Below are 20,198 nucleotides of genomic sequence, written 5' to 3' on the forward strand. Positions count from 1 at the left end.
TCATGTCTGGATTACAAGCCAACAACACACACAGACAGGATGTGTGGTAATACATCTGTCTCTGAAACAACACAGTCACACTACAGATACAAACATACATGCATACAAGCATGCAGTGGTGAAAAGTAACTAGGTACACATTTACTCAAGTACTGTACTTGAGAACAATTTTGAGGTCATTTTACTTTACTGGAGTATTTCCAGTATTCAGTACTTTTACTTCTACTCCACTACATCTCAAATATTGAACTTTTTACTCCACTACAAGTATTTGAGAACTTTAGTTACCAGGTATTTTGTAGATTTTGATTATTATTACAAAACATACATTAACCACTTCTGCCCTATATGCATTTCAGTCATTTGAAAATAGCTTATGTACAATGATCTACAATGTGTGAGCTCTAGACTTTCAAAATAATTGTATACAATTTGAATTTATGCATAATGAGTACTTTCTACTTTTGGTACTATGATACATAGTAGTATTGATACTTTTGCTTTAATATTCTTTCCACCAATGATACTATGTTATTGTAAAGTGATAGCGTGTTGTATTATGTAGACTATACCCAAACACGTTTGTGGGTCACAAGAAAGTATCCCTTTTTTTGTTTGTTTCCTACATTTGGATTTTCAAAAAATGTCCACATATTGTTCACACTTTTTCACGAAAATCTTTCAAAAATAATTTCATGAATAAATACACAAATCTAAGAAATGTCATGTTTATTTTTTATTTTTTAAGTGAAAATAGCTAATCTATAAGCTAGTTCGGTGACTTCGGTCCCGTGTAGACATTAAACTTCTCTTTTGCGTCTGGAGATAAACAGTGTGGGAATCACTGACGTAGAGGATGTGCTTATAAATTATTATGTTGTACACACAGACGCTAGGTGTCACGTTTTACCTGGTATCCTGGTTACTTTGTAGAACATAATTGTTTTGTTGCTCAGCTCTCCTGTTTAATTCATTGTTTTGGTTGCTCTCATTTACCCTGTGGTTTGTTGACTAGGGTTCATGTCACTGTCCATTTGCTTTTGTGACGCTGTAGTATGATCAAGAAATAAAACAAGTAGTGCAACTCCGTGTGGGCGTCCCCGGGGGGGTCCGCGAAACTTCCAGGCCCATAGGAACGCGCCCAGGGTGCCGGCCCGGTTCCGGTGAGCCGCCCCGCGTCCGAAACGGTTGAGAAATGACAGAGTTACCGTGGGGGGTCCCCTCTACAGTACTGTCACACCCGAAATCATCATATATACAGTTAATGTGTGTGTGTGTGTGTGTGTGTGTGTGTGTGTGTGTGTGTGTGTGTGTGTGTGTGTGTGTGTGTGTGTGTGTGTGTGTGTGTGTGTGTGTGTGTGTGTGTGTGTGTGTGTGTGTGTGTGTGTGTTAGGCTGCGCAACAGTGACACTTGGTTGTGAAAACCAACCAAACGCTATTTTCGTGCTTGGACAGACCCAGCCAGCCACCCAGCCAGCCACCCACCCACCCACAGACACACAAAGCTCCTTAATGAAGTGGTTGCAAAAATAGAATATGGAGGTAAGAGGTTTCAGAATATTAAACCAATGAAAAGTATTAAAAAGCGCTTGTGACAAAACCTCTTAACTCCAGAGGGGGGGGTATCAAAAGCCCCCATACCCCACAGCAAACCCAACCCTGGTTCATATCATCTACTTCAATGTTGCCGTTTGAAACTGTTATTGTTCACTGCAAGGCACCAACCACACAAGACTAATTCCTTTAATCAATGTGCACCACACATATCTGCCAATAACATTAGTTGAATTGCTCAGCTTCAGCGGGTTTAAAAATGTCGTTAAAGCCTAACTAATGACCGTAGCTTCCTTACCATGCTTTTAATTAGCCAATGACCATAGCTTCCATACCGTGCTTATAATAGCTTATCTGGATGTAGCACTTTAGCTACGCTACCCACAGCGGATCTCATGGCTGTGTAGCAACAGCCTCACACACATAGCTCTTTTAACTGTGGCCCTGAGCTGAAGCCAATTTTCTGCCGTAATCTGAAGACTCACCTCTTCAGACTCCACCTCTGGTCGTAGCACTTGCCCTAACCATGCAGTCTTATGCAAAGGTTAAAATGTAATGTAGATAGCATAGTTATTTAGACAGATGCCAGGTTCATTTGTTGACCTGGCATTCTATAGTTTCTATAGTCTCAATGTAGAGATTAGTTTAGATTATTATAATGTTTAGACATTTTCTTCTTCTAGGTTCTTGGTTTACCCATGATAGTAGATTACTGAGGCACTGCACTATCTCTATGTATTTGATGTGTGTGTTTAACTTGCTTAAGAGTGTCTGCTAAATGCCTACATTGTAAATTGTAATTGTAAGCTTGTCACGAGGTTAACATAGGGCTGTCACACTTATTACATAATCGCCTGATGTCATTATTTATGACAATAAATGGTCAGAGTAGATCTATGCTCATTGCATGCACACACAGTGTGTCTGTTGGCTCCTCCCACCTGGTCGTGTTGAAGAGGATCATCAGAGGAAGTGGTTGGATCGTGAAGGCAGCCTGAGCCCCCATGGACAGCTGCTGACATGTTAGGGACCCCCACCCCGTCTGCGCCTGGAACCAGCACACACACACACAGACAGACACCACACACACAAATATCTTAGATTTTTGTCTCTCCTCGACATGTTTGTTCTATTCTTCTCCATGCTCTCCCTGCCGCCCGGACTTCTTTTCTTTTGTCTTCCCAAAAAACTAAACAAAACATGGAGCTTTGCACAAACACAAATATCACCCAGTTATTGTTCACAACTGTAAACAATAACGTTGATTCTGGTGGACATGATGGATGGACGGATATATTCCACTTGTATTCATAATGACTGCTCATTCAGTATAGAAATGCTCATGTAAACACCTCAATTCGAATAGAATACTCCATTCCGGCCTGACCCTCGGGTTTGGAGAGGTGGTATATACCGTTTGAATCAGGATATATTTACCATATAAACACTTTATTGCAAACCCTCCTGCGAGTTTGGAATACATGCATTATTTTACACATGTTTGTCCTTAGTAGTAGTAGCATTCTGAATTAATGCTTTTGTCATGTAAACGAACGAGGAATATTTTATTCAGGTTCCGTGTAAACAGTTGAGTGTGAATCTCTGTTCGGAATTAATTCATTCTGAATGGATAAATATTGTCCACATAAACACAGGTGTTACGGCAGTACAAGATTTTCACCTTTGACCCTGAGGATGCCATCATCTCCTCGCTCCAGGACGACCTGGTCTAGGACGAACGTAGAGGGGACAGGCTGGGGGGCCGTGGGGTAAGTCCTGGGACCGTCGTCCTATGAAACAGGGATAATCCTATGATTGTTAACCACTTTCAATCTGGCCTCTCTATTTTGGGCTCGTTTTAAATGTAAAGTGTATTATTATTACTATGTTCCTGGGTTCAATGCCAAAAACACAATTGTGTGTGTGTGTGTGTGTGTGTGTGTGTGTGTGTGTGTGTGTGTGTGTGTGTGTGTGTGTCAATAAATCGCCCAGTAAATCGTCATGACGATGACAACCCTGGCTACCTTCATGGTGACGGTGATGTTTCTGAGGTGGACCTTCATGGGTGGACCCTCCTCGGCGCTCAGTTCGTCCTCCAAGAAAGGCCCCAGGCTGTTGACGGTGGAGCCCAGCAGGTCCAGCCGGCAGCCCTGCACCGCCACCTCCATGAAGCCCTGGAGGGCTGTGGAGGGTCCCATCTCTGTGCGCATGCAGACCACCGGAGGACCCCCCCTGCCAGGAGACTGAGCAGCTCCAACTGGGACTGGACATGGAAGGAGAGAGACGTCCATTTCAGTGATACTCTACCGTATCGTTTCAAGGACTCTCGGTTTGACATGCATTATGCCACAGATCTTTGGGACCCCGATCTACACCGTTAAATCCTCAAAAGTACATTTGAACACAGAGAGTGTACAAATGGAAGCAAATTGACCCAGTCCATTTGGTTCCATTTGTACACTCTCAAAGTTACGGACCCATAAGGATCTGTCTGGTTCAATTTGTACACTAGGATCCTAATACTCATAATAATCATTTCCAAAAAGCCCAAAAGAATATCTAAAAAAGAAAAACTGAAAACAAATGTTCAAACTAGTAGATGTAGCTGAGGAAGAATTACTAAAGATCGAGCAACTGTATGGTATATTTATCACCTATATAGATATTGTATAGACCAGCTGAAAAACCATGTCTTTAAGAAAATACAACTCCACTGTGAATATAGAGAATACTATGTCTTTAAATATTAGGTAATAAAAGGTTTGATATTGTCTCTGTCGGGTGGAAACTGTTACTTTTCAGGATTCAAATTTAAAAGCATCAAAAGTAACAGATCGACAAGCTCAAAACACGGCGTGAAGTGACTTGTTTTGAGCTTGTCGATATGCTACTGTTGATGCTTTTACGTGATGCTGTAGTATCATACAGTAGGGCGAGAGGTTTCTGCCTGACAGCGACAAATATTGTGTTTTATTAGGCAGGAGGAGGAGGAATTTAGGTGGTGATGGTCAGGTGTGGCTGACAGAAGGACATACAGAGACCATCAACTCTGTGTTTGTGTACAGTCCAGATTGGACAGCAGATAAAAACCTGTCAAAACTATTTTCGAAGTTCCGTTAGGTCACAAAAGGCGTTTTGGTCATTTCTCACAGGGTTTATATGTTTTCAAAGGATTGAGAAGGCTACCGTACCTTGTATGAGACCAGCCTGAAGGTCCTGAAGGTCAGAGGGCTTGACGTTGCCCATCTGGACCAGGTTGATGTGCTGGACCTCCAGAGCCACCAGCTGATCTTCTCCCTTCATCTCCAGCACGCAGGACACCCCGCCCAGGACCACCACCACCACTGAGGACTACAATAATACACCGCCATATGAGGATTACAACAACCACAATATAATATGAGTACTACAACTACCACAATGCAATACGCAACAATAATGACTACAACAACCACAATGTGAGGACTACAACTACAACAATGCAATAGGACTACAAATACCACAATGCAGTAGGAGGACTACAACCTTGATTTTCATGGTTGTTGTAGACCTGTTGTTCATGGCTGTTTGAAAATTCTGACCAATAATTACTTGCACAAAATATGGACCCCAGGCTGAAAGTGCTCAACTGTGATTGAATTGATGCGAGTATATTCAGCCACAGTATCAGACTTTGGGACAGTATCTATTCATACCCACCATATCAGGTACCATGTCCTCAGTGCTGTGGGACAGTATCTATTCATACCCACTAGATCAGGTACCATGTCCTCGGTGCTGTGGGACAGTATCTATAGATACCCACCATATCAGGTACCATGTCCTCGGTGCTGTGGGACAGTATCTATTCATACCCACCAGATCAGGTACCATGTCCTCAGTGCTGTGGGACAGTATCTATTCATACCCACCAGATCAGGTACCATGTCCTCGGTGCTGTGGGACAGTATCTATTCATACCCACCAGATCAGGTACCATGTCCTCGGTGCTGTGGGAAAGTATCTATTCATACCCACCATATCAGGTACCATGTCCTCAGTGCTGTGGGACAGTATCTATAGATACCCACCATATCAGGTACCATGTCCTCAGTGCTTTGGGACAGTATCTATTCATACCCACCATATCAGGTACCATGTCCTCAGTGCTGTGGGACAGTATCTATTCATACCCACCATATCAGGTACCATGTCCTCAGTGCTGTGGGACAGTATCTATTCATACCCACCATATCAGGTACCATGTCCTCAGTGCTGTGGGACAGTATCTATTCATACCCACCATATCAGGTACCATGTCCTCAGTGCTGTGGGACAGTATCTATTCATACCCACCATATCATGCACCATGTCCTCAGTGCTGTGGGACAGTATCTATTCATACCCACCAGATCAGGTACCATGTCCTCGGTGCTGTGGGACAGTATCTATTCATACCCACCATATCAGGTACCATGTCCTCAGTGCTGTGGGACAGTATCTATTCATACCCACCATATCATGCACCATGTCCTCAGTGCTGTGGGACAGTATCTATAGATACCCACCATATCAGGTACCATGTCCTCAGTGCTGTGGGACAGTATCTATTCATACCCACCATATCAGGTACCATGTCCTCAGTGCTGTGGGACAGTATCTATTCATACCCACCAGATCAGGTACCATGTCCTCGGTGCTGTGGGACAGTATCTATTCATACCCACCATATCAGGTACCATGTCCTCAGTGCTGTGGGACAGTATCTATTCATACCCACCATATCATGCACCATGTCCTCAGTGCTGTGGGACAGTATCTATTCATACCCACCATATCATGCACCATGTCCTCAGTGCTGTGGGACAGTATCTATTCATACCCACCAGATCAGGTACCATGTCCTCGGTGCTGTGGGACAGTATCTATTCATACCCACCAGATCAGGTACCATGTCCTCAGTGCTGTGGGACAGTATCTATTCATACCCACCATATCAGGTACCATGTCCTCAGTGCTGTGGGACAGTAACTATTCATACCCACCATATCATGCACCATGTCCTCAGTGCTGTGGGACAGTATCTATTCATACCCACCAGATCAGGTACCATGTCCTCAGTGCTGTGGGACAGTATCTATTCATACCCACCATATCAGGTACCATGTCCTCAGTGCTGTGGGACAGTATCTATAGATACCCACCATATCAGGTACCATGTCCTCAGTGCTTTGGGACAGTATCTATTCATACCCACCATATCAGGTACCATGTCCTCTGTGCTTTGGGACAGGGAGCTGCTGAGATCATTCGATGAGCCCCCCTCTGTGCCGGGGGCGGGGCTGCCGTGGCCAGACGTGTTACTCGGACGCATGGACTCAATACCCGACTCTGGAACCACAACAAGAACATTGTTCTGAATCATTCCATCATTCCAAATGGCAGAGAAATGTGTGAATAATCCTCCCTGATAAAGTGGTCAAGACAGGCCTATAACATATTTTTCTTTGACCATTATTACAGTATTAAAGCTGCCTTTTCTGCGAGAATAAAACCTTATTTTGACCAATCAGTATGGTAGAGTATGTTAATACAAGATAACTAACACAACTGTAGTGGGTGAATTTGGTCTCTGTACTTGCTCATGGACACTTCAACACTGTATGTATGTATGTATGTATGTATGTCTTTTTTTTACTACTAATGTACTGTACCGGAATCCATGAGAACAACGAAGGTGTCACTGAGGTCACTGTCCAATGACATGTGGTCGTCAGGCAGACTTCCGTCCAGGATGTCGCTGTCCAAGGAACTCTGGGAAGGTGAATTTTTCATGGACTGTAGGCGTGAAGCCAGGGAGGGGGAGGAGCTCTCTGAGCGCGGGGCGTCCCTACATGTGCACACACACACACAAACATTGTCGGAAGGAAGCCAAACTATAATAAGTTTTACTCTTATGTCCCTGTACATAAGATCGATGTAACAATAAAGTACAACCTTGGACTTACTTTAGCTGCGGGGTGAACAGCTTGCTCATCCCGGAGCCGCGGGTGAACATGCTGAAGGCATCCTTGGTGATGGACAGCGCCCCCTTGGTCAGGTCCAGGGAGACGCTTAAGGCGTCCTTGGTGACGTCCTTGGTGACGTTGATGGCACTGGACAGCTCCCCCTCCAGGCTGAAGGTGGAAGGGTCCCGGGACAGACCGTCGGGAGGGGAGGGAAGCAGGCCGGGGGACAGAGAAGGCGAGAGGACCAGGGCACCGTCTGTCACCCCCGCCTCCTCCAGCTCCTCCACCGCCTCACAGGCCTCCTCCACCGCCACCCCGTCACTAGGCCTGTCACCATCACACCAGGCCATGTTAGTTGACCATTAATTGTCGTACAAATAACTGTGATTAGGTAATTGTGTTTTTGACATTATATCATGTCGAATGCCACAGCAAAAATTGCACTGGGCAGACGAATAACTTTTTTTATTTTGAATGTTCTGTCGGAGGATAAGCCCTTAAAATAAATAATGTAATATGGACAACAGATGCAACATTATATAATATTCATAGATCATTATTAAATCCCATTGAAATGAGGTGTCATAAACTGCTGCCATTTTTCCTATTCTCTTTTTATTTGTTGATGTATTCATGTGTTCATTCATATGCTATGCCATGTTGATGAATTGAATACATAGGTCCACAATGGAAAAAAGTCCCCAGGACATTTCCCCCCCCCCCCCCCCCCCCCAAATGTTTCACTATACGTCCTCCGTACCTGCTTACATGTTTGACTATTCAATCAACCAGTCAATAAAAAAAGTCAAATTCGGATCGATTTTACAATTCTAATGATTATGCAAAATAATGACCTCATGACCGCACAAATAATTGTATTCAGTACTCAGGTGAGACGGTGGCTTACCCGTCGGGTCCCTCCTGCTCGAAGCCATCGGTGGCGACACCGTTCACTACGGCACAGTCCTCCAGGACAGACTGGCGACGGGAATGATGCGTGGGGGACACGTCTGAGTCTGTCATGCTGGGACTGTCTGTCTCTGTAAAGTTGCGATGGAGACATAGGGTTGGGATCCGGAACCAACATTGAGGACCGTTTCCCGGAAAACGGGTTTCATCACACTGTCAGAGCTGGTATGTGGACTTCACGTCTGATATACAATTATAATACCAGTGCTTGTCAAATTGTTTTAAATTCCAAGGACCACCATAACTCTGAGAGTGTACAAATACAACCAAATGCACCATCACAGGTCACATTTGATTCGTGTACAGTACACTCTCAGTTACAGACCCACAAGGGTCCATTGGGTCCACAAATTCAAGAGGTGAGTGCTAGGGGGTGAGGTGGAGTCTGAAGAGGTGAGTGCTAGGGGGTGAGGTGGAGTCTGAAGAGGTGAGTGCTAGGGGGTGAGGTGAGTGCTAGGGGGTGAGGTGGAGTCTGAAGAGGTGAGTGCTAGGGGGTGAGGTGGAGTCTGAAGAGGTGAGTGCTAGGGGGTGAGGTGGAGTCTGAAGAGGTGAGTGCTAGGGGGCGAGGTGGAGTCTGAAGAGGTGAGTGCTAGGGGGTGAGGTGGAGTCTGAAGAGGTGAGTGCTAGGGGGTGAGGTGGAGTCTGAAGAGGTGAGTGCTAGGGGGTGAGGTGAGTGCTAGGGCAGAGACGAAATGTTTTTATAATCATCATGGGGGCCCGCCCCGCCCCCCCCTCTCACACTAAACCCAAGCATTTAGGTTCTAAACACTTATTTGTAACACTTTTTAAACGTGTCACAGTGTTTAGATTATAAACAGAAGAGCATGTTTAAATGCCATGATTGCACTGAGTCATCTGGTACTCCTTAAACCAGGCTTGTTGCTTTGGTGAATTTCTGATCAGTATTATTATATGTCACGAACAACTACCATGAAATCCTGACACTCTTTGATGTTGTGGACAACCTCCTGCATAACTAAATTCAGGACATGTGCGGTGCAGTGAATGTAGACAGACACTAGTTCTGTCTGCCTCGGTAGGTTCTGTGATCTGTCGCTGGGTCAGTGGCAGGTTTCAACGGCAGGCTGGCATCGCTGTTGCCAGCCAGGGTGTTCTTGCTGGTGGTGGTTTCATTGTGAACAAGTAGCCTAAGCAGAGTACAGTACTGTATGCATACCCTACCTGGCAGGTGAAAACAAGCCACCAGATTAGCATTTGAATACCCGATCTGCATTGTGTAGGCTACAAGTGGACAAGCAACACGGTCCACCCCCCCCCCCCACCACCCGCCCCCGGGCCAGGACACAAGAGGTGTTAAAGGTGCGTTCAGACTTGGATGGTTAGAGCGGCGCGATTACATACAAAGTCAATGCAAAGACGAGAATTGCGCGAACGGGTGCGGCGCGACCTGTACAGTACAAACGGGACGAACCGAGGCGAATATATATATATAAGGTCTAATTCCTCATGGGGGCCGAGGCATGATAAGGTCTAATTCCTCATGGGGGCCGAGGCCCCGTGGCCCCCCCGAACTCTACGTCACTGTGCTAGGGGGTGAGGTGGAGTCTGAAGAGGTGAGTGCTATAGGGGGTGAGGTGGAGTCGGAAGAGGTGAGTGCTAGGGGGTGAGGAGGAGTCTGAAGAGGTGAGTGCAAGGGGGTGGGGTGGAGTCTGAAGAGGTGAGTGCTAGGGGGTGAGGTGGAGTCTGAAGAGGTGAGTGCTAGGGGGCGAGGTGGAGTCTGAAGAGGTGAGTGCTAGGGGGTGGGGTGGAGTCTGAAGAGGTGAGTGTTAGGGGGTGGGGTGGAGTCTGAAGAGGTGAGTGCTAGGGGGTGAGGTGGAGCTACCTGGGGTGTGAGGCACCTCCTCCTCTGGCTCCGTAGAGGAGGGGGGCAGCAGGAAGCCCAGCTCCACCGAATCCACCAGGAGGGCCACACACATGGTGGAGGAGGCCCCCCCCCCTCCCTGCTGCTCCTCCTCCTGGGTGGGCCCCGCCTCCAGCTCCGCCCCCAGGCGAACCATGGCGTCCTTCATCCTCAACAGTGCCACGTACTGGTAGTGGTTGAGCCACACCCGGAGCGGCGTGATGCTCTGAACCAGGACGTGGACAGACGCCTCCGAGGAGACCTCGCCCCCTGGTGGCTGTGAGGAGGACTGCTGGAGGACAGCGCCGGGATCTGCAGGCAGCGGAGGACATACTGTATACTGTTATTTTATTTTTTACTTAAATGATATGCCTGCATCCGTATCCTGGGGAAAAATCAGTAGGATACAACAGCAGTGACAACAAACACAAAAGTGTGTGGGGAGAAATGAATTGCCATAATCACTACATTGTTGTAGTTGAGGCGTACCAATACATTTTCTCCTTCCTGATACCGATCCTCATAACCGATCCAATACCATTGTGTAATAAAATAAAATCTGGGACAGTGGTTCCCAAAGTGGGATCCAGGGAGGGGGTTCCAAATGGACCCTTACAAGTCTGTAACACTGAAAGTGTACTGTACAAATGGTTCCTATTGTACACTCAATTAGAAAGTTTGAGAACCACTAATCTAGGAATAAATAACAAATCCAGCAATTGTACAGTAAGAAGAATATAAAACAGTTGTGCAACATCAACAAAAGATATTACTGTAAATTTAATTAAATGGAATAGCATAGACTGGCATACTGCCGATACCAGCATTTTAGGCAGTATTGGCAGATTTTCCAATAACTGGTTATCTGTATCGGAACAACTCCTTTCCACCACTACCTACAGTACCTGCGGTGGAGGACGGTGTACTGCAGTTAAAGCCAGCCGGACGGCACATCCACAGCGACAAGGCGAAGGGTTCCACGAAGGGCTGTGTCTTGCCTCGGGGGCCGCGGCGCGCTCCGTCGAAGCCCAGCGTCACGCGGGACAAACTGACCGACCAGACGTCGCGGCAACGCAGCGGCCTGCCGTCAGGGAGGGGCTGAGGCTCCGCCTCTTCCTGCGTGTGCAGCAGGAAGGCGAAAGGCAGCGGGTTCAAGGCACTGTGGTCTCGGGGGAAGGGCCGGGGCTGGGCGGCGGGCCGGAAGAAGGGGAAGGAGGAGAAGCTGGCGTAGGTCCCGCTGAGGTCGGCCCGGGTGCCGTGGGGACAGTGCCGGGTGTTGCTGACCGCCAGCTGAGGGACGAGGATACTGAGGGACTGGGGACGCTCCGGGTGGTCCAGGATGGACGAGTCCAGAGGGAAGACCACCTGCAGAGACAAAAAAACATCAATGCATTTATGTTGGTAGGAGGCAAGCCTTTTGGTTGGTTGATAAGATATCTTTGCTGTCGGGCAGAACCTTTGCATACATCTCCATATTTAAAATGTTCATGTTTTTTTCTTTCTTTTTTTTTAATGCCAATTTTTTTGAAGTCAAAGTTAAAGTGGTAAAATGTGTGTGTGGGTTTTATAAATAGTGAACCAATGAAAACCATTAACAATACCTTGTGACAAAAAAACTACACATGATTTCCTGAAAAGGAACCATTTTGAACATGATTTTTTGATTCCACCCATGGCATCTACGCCCCCAAAAAATGCTGATCTACAAGCTCAAAACATGCCAGGTTACCGCGGACGGTGAGCTACTGTAGTAGAGCTGCTATTCTTACTATTTTGTGTGTGTGTGTGCGCGTGTGTGCGTGCGTGTGTGCGTGCATGCGTCCCACCTTCAGCTGTGCTGCGTCCAGCCGGATGTCCAGGTGTTCGTCAGGCTTGCTGCTGTCCTGCAGGTGGTAGAAGGCTTTGACCTGGTCCAGGGTGCGTAGCAGACCTCTGGCAAACACGTTGATCCACAGCACGCTTGCCACATCAACGCACACCTGCAGGCCGTTCAGCTGGCCGTACAGGTTCGACGTGGGCACTGCGGCCAGCAAGCAAAGGGCTCATGGGTTAAAGTTACATTCCATAAAAGACAGCATGTCGCACACTAAAGACAGACTATCTACAAAGTGAGATTATTTGAAGTGGTCAAATAAAGCAATAAGCTACAAGAGGTGTGAGATTAACTTGTATGTTATAATGGCCGAGAGTCGTCCAACCCTCCTAGACATTATAAAATACGGGTAACCTCGGACCTTGCGTGGCCTATTGCTTTAATAACGGTTACAAACATGGCAAAATTAAAATCATAAAACTATTCCTAATTCACTGGAGAATGTACATTTTGCAGCCAGCAGATAGAGACACTTCCTTGTTTACTTAGCCAGTCCAGTCAGGCTTTGTTGTGTAATAATAACGTGAACCTTTGCCAAACGAACATATTGAGAAATAAAACTTGAGTGTTAGGTCAATCTCATGGTAACTAATATTCGATAGAAATTAATATTTTTTAAAATCCCGATTTAGCTGATAGGTATGTTAACATCACATCGAGCAGAGCAGCTAAGCGGCCGAGACATTGTGAGGGGGATCACCAATTCCCAGGGGAATAGGAGGCGCTTGCTGTCTTTACAAGCCAGCCCAGAGCCTCTCATTCACAGTCCCATGAGCACGGGCGGTGCTTCGAAGCCTGCACGGCCAGGGTTTGCAAGGAAATCAAGCGCTTCCCTCCCCTAGTTCTGCTACAGATATGCTGGATCACTGTAACGCACCTGGGATTGATATAAACTGATTTAAGGTGTAGAATAGATTATCGTGAGATTTATTACGGTCTAATCAGAAAACAGCCAATCAGAATCAAGTATTAGAACAGATCCTTTCACACCGCTTCACAAATCAGAATAGGACAAAATTACATCTGTCTCTCTGTCTGTCTGTGTCTCTCGGTGTGTCTGTGTGTCTGTGTGTCTGTGTCTCTCGGTGTGTCTGTGTGTCTCGGTGTGTGTGTGTGTGTGTGTGTGTGTGTGTGGCTTGATAAATTATGTTATTATGATGGTTATGTTGAACATACCAGGAAAGCCAGGGTTGTCAGGGAAGTAGTATTCAGTGAACTGCAGGTGGATGACCGGCACGTTGTCTGGTAAACCCTGAGTTTTACGGTTACACGACATCAAGGACTGAGTCTTCTTACTGCGACGCCCCCCTGTGGACACCTGGAGAAAGACAACAATGTGTATGATAAAACTATTAAACCCCTCTAGATACCTGGATAAATACAACAATAGAAAATATAACCTCTAGATACCTGGATAAATACAACAATAGAGAATATAACCTCTAGATACCTGAATAAATACAACAATACAAATGGGGCCAAAGAGCGTATCTTTCTACAGGTGTTACTGAACTGTTTCATAATAGAACACATGAGGAATAAACCACTTCCTCGTGTCAGTTTCTGTTCTTCTATCAAACACAGAAACTAGTATAAATACAAATGTATGAGCCTCTTCTTCTAAAAATAATCTGGGTAATGTTCCACTTTCACAAAAAAGCAAACATTGTGGGAAAAAAAGAAGAAGCAGCGACAGAGGTTTCTCCAGTGTGGTGAGGAGGTGTAAACAAACAGGGAACCTATTCATTTTAGACTCGCTGAGTTTTTTCTCAATAATCCAGAAGTGTTTTATTAGCCCACACTTTGACTAAGTGTGGGATGACCTTTGGCTCTGTACTTTGGCTCTTTTTTTCCTCCTCCTGTCAATCAGCTATTTTAGCTGAATGTTCCCCTCACAATATGGATGCTAGTGTTCAAGTGGTTAATTAAGAAGAAAAGAAAAAAGTTCATATCAAACAAAGATTTTGTTTATCCCTCCGGTAGTAACTCGCTTTGAGGCTGTGACACCCCTAAAATAATCCCATTTGAACTGGGGACCTCCCACCCTTAGAAGCTCTTGGAATGGTAGGAGTTGAGGCATTAAACTTACTGTAGTTTGACTCGGTTCCACAGATAAATATTGTGGAAAATAGCCAATCTATAAGCTCACAGCCTCAGAGGTGTTTATAGATTCACAAATTTGCCTTTAATTTAGGTCATACTGTATATTAACAATTTGGTCAATGTTTGACCATTTTTTATAGTATAGCTTTCTTTCGACGCAGTCACGCAGTAATGGTCTTATTAAAAACCTGCATTTCAGTCAGTCGTGTCACGCCTCTTGTCACGCCTCCATATATGGTCACGCCTCGTGACACGTCACGCCACCATATATGGCCGTCTCCATATATAATATGAAGATCACGACACTGACCTCATCAAAAATGGAGAAGACTGGATCATCACCTAGATCTGCATATATGGAGCACTCTACATCTGACCTCAAACCTCAAACTCTTAGGGCCTGGGCAGTGGCTCAGCGGTCCAGGCACCTTGGCCGGTAGTCCGAGTCTGGCAGTGTGCCGCGGGTTCAACTCCCGATCCCGACGGCCTTTGCTGCATGTCACTCCCCCATTTCCTGTCAGCCTACTGTATGTTCCTCTATAAAAAATATAAAATAAAGGCGAAAGCCTTAGATCTCCATATATGGAGCTGACCTGTACTGACATTCCATATTGTGATCCCTCCCCACCCTTCCTTCCTCTTCGATGTCTCCCTTTTGACTGATACCTGTCCATTCAAACTCTAGATGGGCCCGCCCCAAAGTTAATAGTAGAGTTCTCAACAGGCTCGAAAATTAAGACCCGGCCCTAGGGGGGCCCTCATCAAACCATGTACACTTAAGACACTGCCCCCGCTGCCACCCTTAGATCTCCAGATATGGAGCTGACCTGTTCTGACATTCCATATGTTGATCTGACCTCATCAAACCCTGTACACTCAAGACACGCTCCATATACGGCCAGTACAGAATTCCTTCCATATGTCGATCTGACCCCCCATGCCAAAGTGCCAGCGCTCGCCCAGCAGTCTGCCGTCACCCAGGCGGACGCGTGCATGCGACCTCGCCCATTTCAGAAATGTGCAGTTACCCTATATACACTTATAGGTCCTCATTCACAAAGGAGAAATACGCCAGAGTGTAACAGAAGCGTAAAGGCCATGCGTATAGATAGCGGAAAATCCGTCCGATCACGCTACGGTTAAGTCCCGTGTTATTCAGGGAACCAGGTGTAATCACTTCATTTGTGCGGATCGGCGAGTGTATCATTTCCGCATTTTTTCCAAGCGATTCGCCTGGTGTCGCGTGGTTTGATGGAACATCCACGACCATATAAGGCAACAGGAAATATCGAAATACGTCATCATAGACTGCACAGAGGATTCCCAAGTTTTAAATTATATACAACAGCCGCGATGAGCTTGTAGAGCAGTTAATTTTGACAGGCGGGTCTCTGCACGGACAGATCTTCAAGCAAACAGCGCGAGTTATATGTATATATTATATTATAAACAAAACTTGCCAACCTGGCAGTTGGCACGCATTGCTTCACTCCTTAAGTTAAATGTCAGAACGTTAATAAGTTAACTGATGTTACAGTTACTTTCACATAATGAGAAAGAAGTTAATTTGTACTGTTCACCACACGACCAAATGCTATATTAAAACTCGGCAATGATAAAAGGCCCTATTGATTAGTCTACTGCGGTGATTGATTCCCTGCCCTGCACTGTCGGATTTGGAAAGCAAATATACGGACATGCATGGACACAGGACATATTTTCTTTATTTCTTTTCTTGTGGGATTTGGACTAAAGGCTATATTTCATCCGGTTGTATGTTTCCTCAACTGCAGGTAAGAGTTGGCTATTCTGTGTGGCGTCCGCATGTGATCAATATACATTATTATAAATTAATACCACGACGCAAATGGAGGCAGATAGGTGCTTGCAGCAAAGGCATTTAGGCCTACATGAAACTTTAATTGGCTGAGTCTCTGTCAACATGCTGATCAGCGAGTTACAGTGGTAATAATAATCATCATCAACAGCCTTTCTTGTCTGTCTGTCCGTCATTTTTGTGAACAAGCGCGAGTGGAGGTGAGCTGGCTTAAAACTATGATATGACTGGCCGACTTTCAAACACGCTGATGCCATTCATTCAAATAGGCTAATGTGGTCTTCTATTTTTTATATAGGGCCTCACACCGACAGTCAGACTGACTCAAAGAAGCTCCGTAACAAAACAATTTCAATAGGCCTATACTGCAGACATTACTACACTAAACAACGTTGGATTCGTACAGTGCAGAATGCAGATAAGTGTATGTTCTTATTATAATTGTAAGTTTGTTTTTTAACATGCAGCGCGAGTCCGCGAGAGCCGATCTACAAGCTCACAACGCGTTGCACTGCGAGTAGAAAGCTGTCAAGTGAGCAGCGCAATCGCGCATGCTAGAAATATCCTAATAAATAAATAAAAAGGTGTCGGGCTCGGGGGCAGTTTCTGCATGGGACTCTAGGCTAACCTGCCTCTAGAATGCATGCATTTAGGCATAGTGCATACAAGTGATACTTGGCTTTTATATAAGCTATAATTTTTTTATGTGGTGACCAATGTTTTGGACACATGCCTACATATTTTATCTGAGATTTGGGGACTTTTAATTGATTCAGCATGAAGACTAAAGCCTTCTGAATAAATCTACGCAAGCCGTACACGACCATGAGAGCTGGCGCAGCTTTTAGCGGATTTTCCGAACAAACAACGTCACCGTCAAGTTCACGTTCAAGTTCATGAATTCCCACGTAATGTGGGAATCCACGTAAATGCCTATCCGCTCACGCTCCACTCACGTAACGTCACTTTATGAGCGTAAACGCCGTTGTGAATGAGGACCATACTGTATAAGATGATAAGATGAGATATACTTTATTATCCCCAAAGTGAAATTGATGCATTACAGCAGCATAGTATCTTGGTTTGTTTACTCTTGAGTAGCCTCGGAAACCCAGACATTTTTATTTCCAGGAAGAAAAGAAAAAAAGTCTGGGCAAAAACCCATTCAATTGTGGCATACAGTAGTGTGAATGTCTCTTTCTATCTGCTAATTACTGATGGTCTGCAGCCTTATTCAATTGACACACACACGCACGCACACACTCCTCTCTCTCCGTCTCTCTAATTAATCAGGCTCATCTGCTGCAGTCTAGTTTCTGCCGGTGGATCCTGCCGGGAGCTTCATATGCCATAGAAAGCATAGGTCTGTTCCAGGCTAACTGTTGAGTGAGAGAACGATGTTGCACATTAAGCTAATCATCTGGGGAACCCCCACCAAAATCAGGGGGCCGACAGTTGGAGAAGCCCTGCTCTAGTGGATTGTGGTGAGATCTTGCCTGGTGAATATCCAAGTCATCCATCCTGATGACCACACAGCTGGACCTCAGCCTCTTCAGGCCGGTCCCTGGAGGCGCTGCGGTGGAGGAGTTCCTCCTGGATGTCTGCTCCTTGGACCCTCCATCTGCAACACACAACAAGAATGATGAAAAACCAAACCATATCAAACGTACCTCACTCTATTCAATTCTACTCCTAGTTTGTCATTGTGGGTCCTCTGGTTCAATTTCTACATTCAGAGTTAAATTATTTTCTACAGTGTAGTGTAGTGTACTGTTTCCCAAACAGTGGGTCGGGACCAGAAAGAAAAGAATGTGTGCTTCCTCTGGATACTGCCCTTGGTTAACCCATTCTGGGCGGGAACCCTTTTTGGTGTTCTAACCCTTCTGGACGGGAACCCCTCTTGGTGTTCTGTACAATATTCAAACATGTAAAATGTTTGATGCTGCTATATATATATATAAATATAAATATTTGAACTTTTTCAGAAAACCTAGGTCAGGATTTAGAAGCATTTTTAGAATCGGCCTCAGTCCAAAATTGGGTGCTCAGCTATAAATACAACTTAACTCATAGACCACCAAAGTGGGGGAAAAGCGGCACTCCAAAATAAAAGATGCAAGACTGGCTCAGATGCATTTTCTCATATTTTATTGAGAACACTAAGGCAACAGCCTTTCTCAGAGCAGATTAAAAAAAAGTGTTTTAATCTGATCCTTTTCCCACTTTTGTAGTTTATGAGTTAAGTGGGTCGGGACCCATTTGTGGGTCATGGAGCAATTTCTATGGGTCACGACTTTCCATTTTATTTTCCTACATTCAAAAAAAATGTATATATATATTATAATATTATAATTTTATACATTTTAAAACAAACAAACATAAAACAAATCTAAGAAATACCATGAATAAATATTTGAAAATAAGTAAGGACTAGTGAAAATAGCGGATCTAAAGCTCGCAACGTGGCACGTTGTGCGCTTGTAGATCGACCTTTTTCACTAGTTTGGGTCCCCAAACTAGGGTCTGATTTCTCTTTTGGGTCTCGACCTGAAAGGTTTGGTAGCCACTGGTGCAGTCAGTGTACAGTGGTCGTAGCCTGGTGGCTCTGGGTGTGTCCAGTGGGTGGTCCTATACTCTCTGGGTGGTGGTCGTTGTGTTCAGGGTGTGGTCAGTGTGTGTTCAGGGTGCGTTCCTACCCTTTGGGTGGTGGGTGTGTTCAGGGTGTGTTCAGGGTGTGTTTAGTGTGTGTGTTCAGTGTGTGGTCAGGGTGTGTTCAGGGTGTGTTTAGTGTGTGTGTTTAGTGTGTGGTCCTACAGTCAGGGTGGTGGGTGTGTTCAGGGTGTGTTCAGTGTGTGTGGTCCTACCCTCAGGGTGGTGGGTGTGTTCAGTGTGTGTTCAGTGTGCGGTCCTACCCTCAGGGTGGTGGGTGTGTGCAGTGTGTGTTCAGTGTGCGGTCCTACCCTCCGAGTGGTGGGTGTGTTTAGGGTGTGGTCAGAGTGTGTTCAGTGTGTGGTCCTACCCTCAGGGTGGTGGGTGTGTTCAGTGTGTGTTCAGTGTGTGTTCAGTGTGTGGTCCTACCCTCAGGGTGGTGGGTGTGGTCAGTGTGTGTTCAGTGTGTGGTCCTACCCTCAGGGTGGTGGGTGTGTTCAGTGTGTGGTCCTACCCTCAGGGTGGTGGGTGTGGTCAGGGTGTGTTCAGTGTGTGGTCCTACCCTCAGGGTGGTGGGTGTGTTCAGTGTGTGGTCCTACCCTCAGGGTGGTGGGTGTGGTCAGGGTGTGTTCAGTGTGTGGTCCTACCCTCAGGGTGGTGGGTGTGGTCAGGGTGTGTTCAGTGTGTGGTGGGTGTGTTCAGGGTGTGGTCAGAGAGTGTTCAGTGTGTGGTCCTACCCTCAGGGTGGTGGGTGTGTTCAGTGTGTGTTCAGTGTGCGGTCCTACCCTCCGAGTGGTGGGTGTGTTCAGGGTGTGGTCAGAGTGTGTTCAGTGTGTGGTCCTACCCTCAGGGTGGTGGGTGTGTTCAGGGTGTGGTCAGAGTGTGTTCAGTGTGTGGTCCTACCCTCAGGGTGGTGGGTGTGTTCAGGGTGTGGTACCGGTCCAGGGAAGCCGCTACTGGCTGCTCTCCTGTGGAAGTCGTGCAGCAGCTTCGCGGCCCACTGGGCCTGGGCCTCCATGGCTCCGTTGTGACGCTCCCAGTGGCCACAGCCGTCAGCTGGAGGACAAACAACATCACCAACCAGGTTCATGTTTTGTCATTTAATATCAAACTTGAGTATTTTCTTCCCACTCACATTTGGCAGACGGAAATAATACATAATAATCAAATAATGTAATCAAAATGGAAATTAAAATGATTCTTATTATTTTTGAGGGGTGCTATCCCCTCCAAAACATGACTTGAAGATTACGTCAAGTGGCAGCACAAGTCAAAGACTTTTTTATGCTTGTTTAGAGCACTTAAGACATAAATTGTTTACCAGCCAAGTCTATGGATTTTATTTAGGGCACAAAATGACAACAT

At 45.8% G+C, this 20,198-nt stretch overlaps 1 protein-coding gene across 1 annotated transcript in view; it reads right to left on the reverse strand.

Moving 5' to 3' along the window:
- bltp3a (bridge-like lipid transfer protein family member 3A) overlaps positions 1-20,198 on the reverse strand; it is a 55,724-nt gene that overhangs the window by 4,664 nt on the left and 30,862 nt on the right. Inside the window, exons 10-23 of the mRNA XM_079528428.1 lie at positions 19,737-19,889; positions 17,681-17,805; positions 13,421-13,562; positions 12,198-12,391; positions 11,277-11,736; positions 10,354-10,683; positions 8,449-8,581; positions 7,542-7,868; positions 7,248-7,423; positions 6,791-6,924; positions 4,746-4,905; positions 3,579-3,817; positions 3,236-3,344; positions 2,496-2,602 (exon numbers count right to left, since the gene is read on the reverse strand). Coding sequence (XP_079384554.1) covers positions 2,496-2,602; positions 3,236-3,344; positions 3,579-3,817; positions 4,746-4,905; positions 6,791-6,924; positions 7,248-7,423; positions 7,542-7,868; positions 8,449-8,581; positions 10,354-10,683; positions 11,277-11,736; positions 12,198-12,391; positions 13,421-13,562; positions 17,681-17,805; positions 19,737-19,889 — 2,789 coding nt within the window. The remainder of the gene's footprint in view (positions 1-2,495; positions 2,603-3,235; positions 3,345-3,578; positions 3,818-4,745; positions 4,906-6,790; positions 6,925-7,247; positions 7,424-7,541; positions 7,869-8,448; positions 8,582-10,353; positions 10,684-11,276; positions 11,737-12,197; positions 12,392-13,420; positions 13,563-17,680; positions 17,806-19,736; positions 19,890-20,198) is intronic.

The sequence above is a fragment of the Electrona antarctica genome (assembly GCF_951216825.1).
Source record: "Electrona antarctica genome assembly, chromosome: 2".
Lineage (NCBI taxonomy): Eukaryota > Metazoa > Chordata > Actinopteri > Myctophiformes > Myctophidae > Electrona > Electrona antarctica.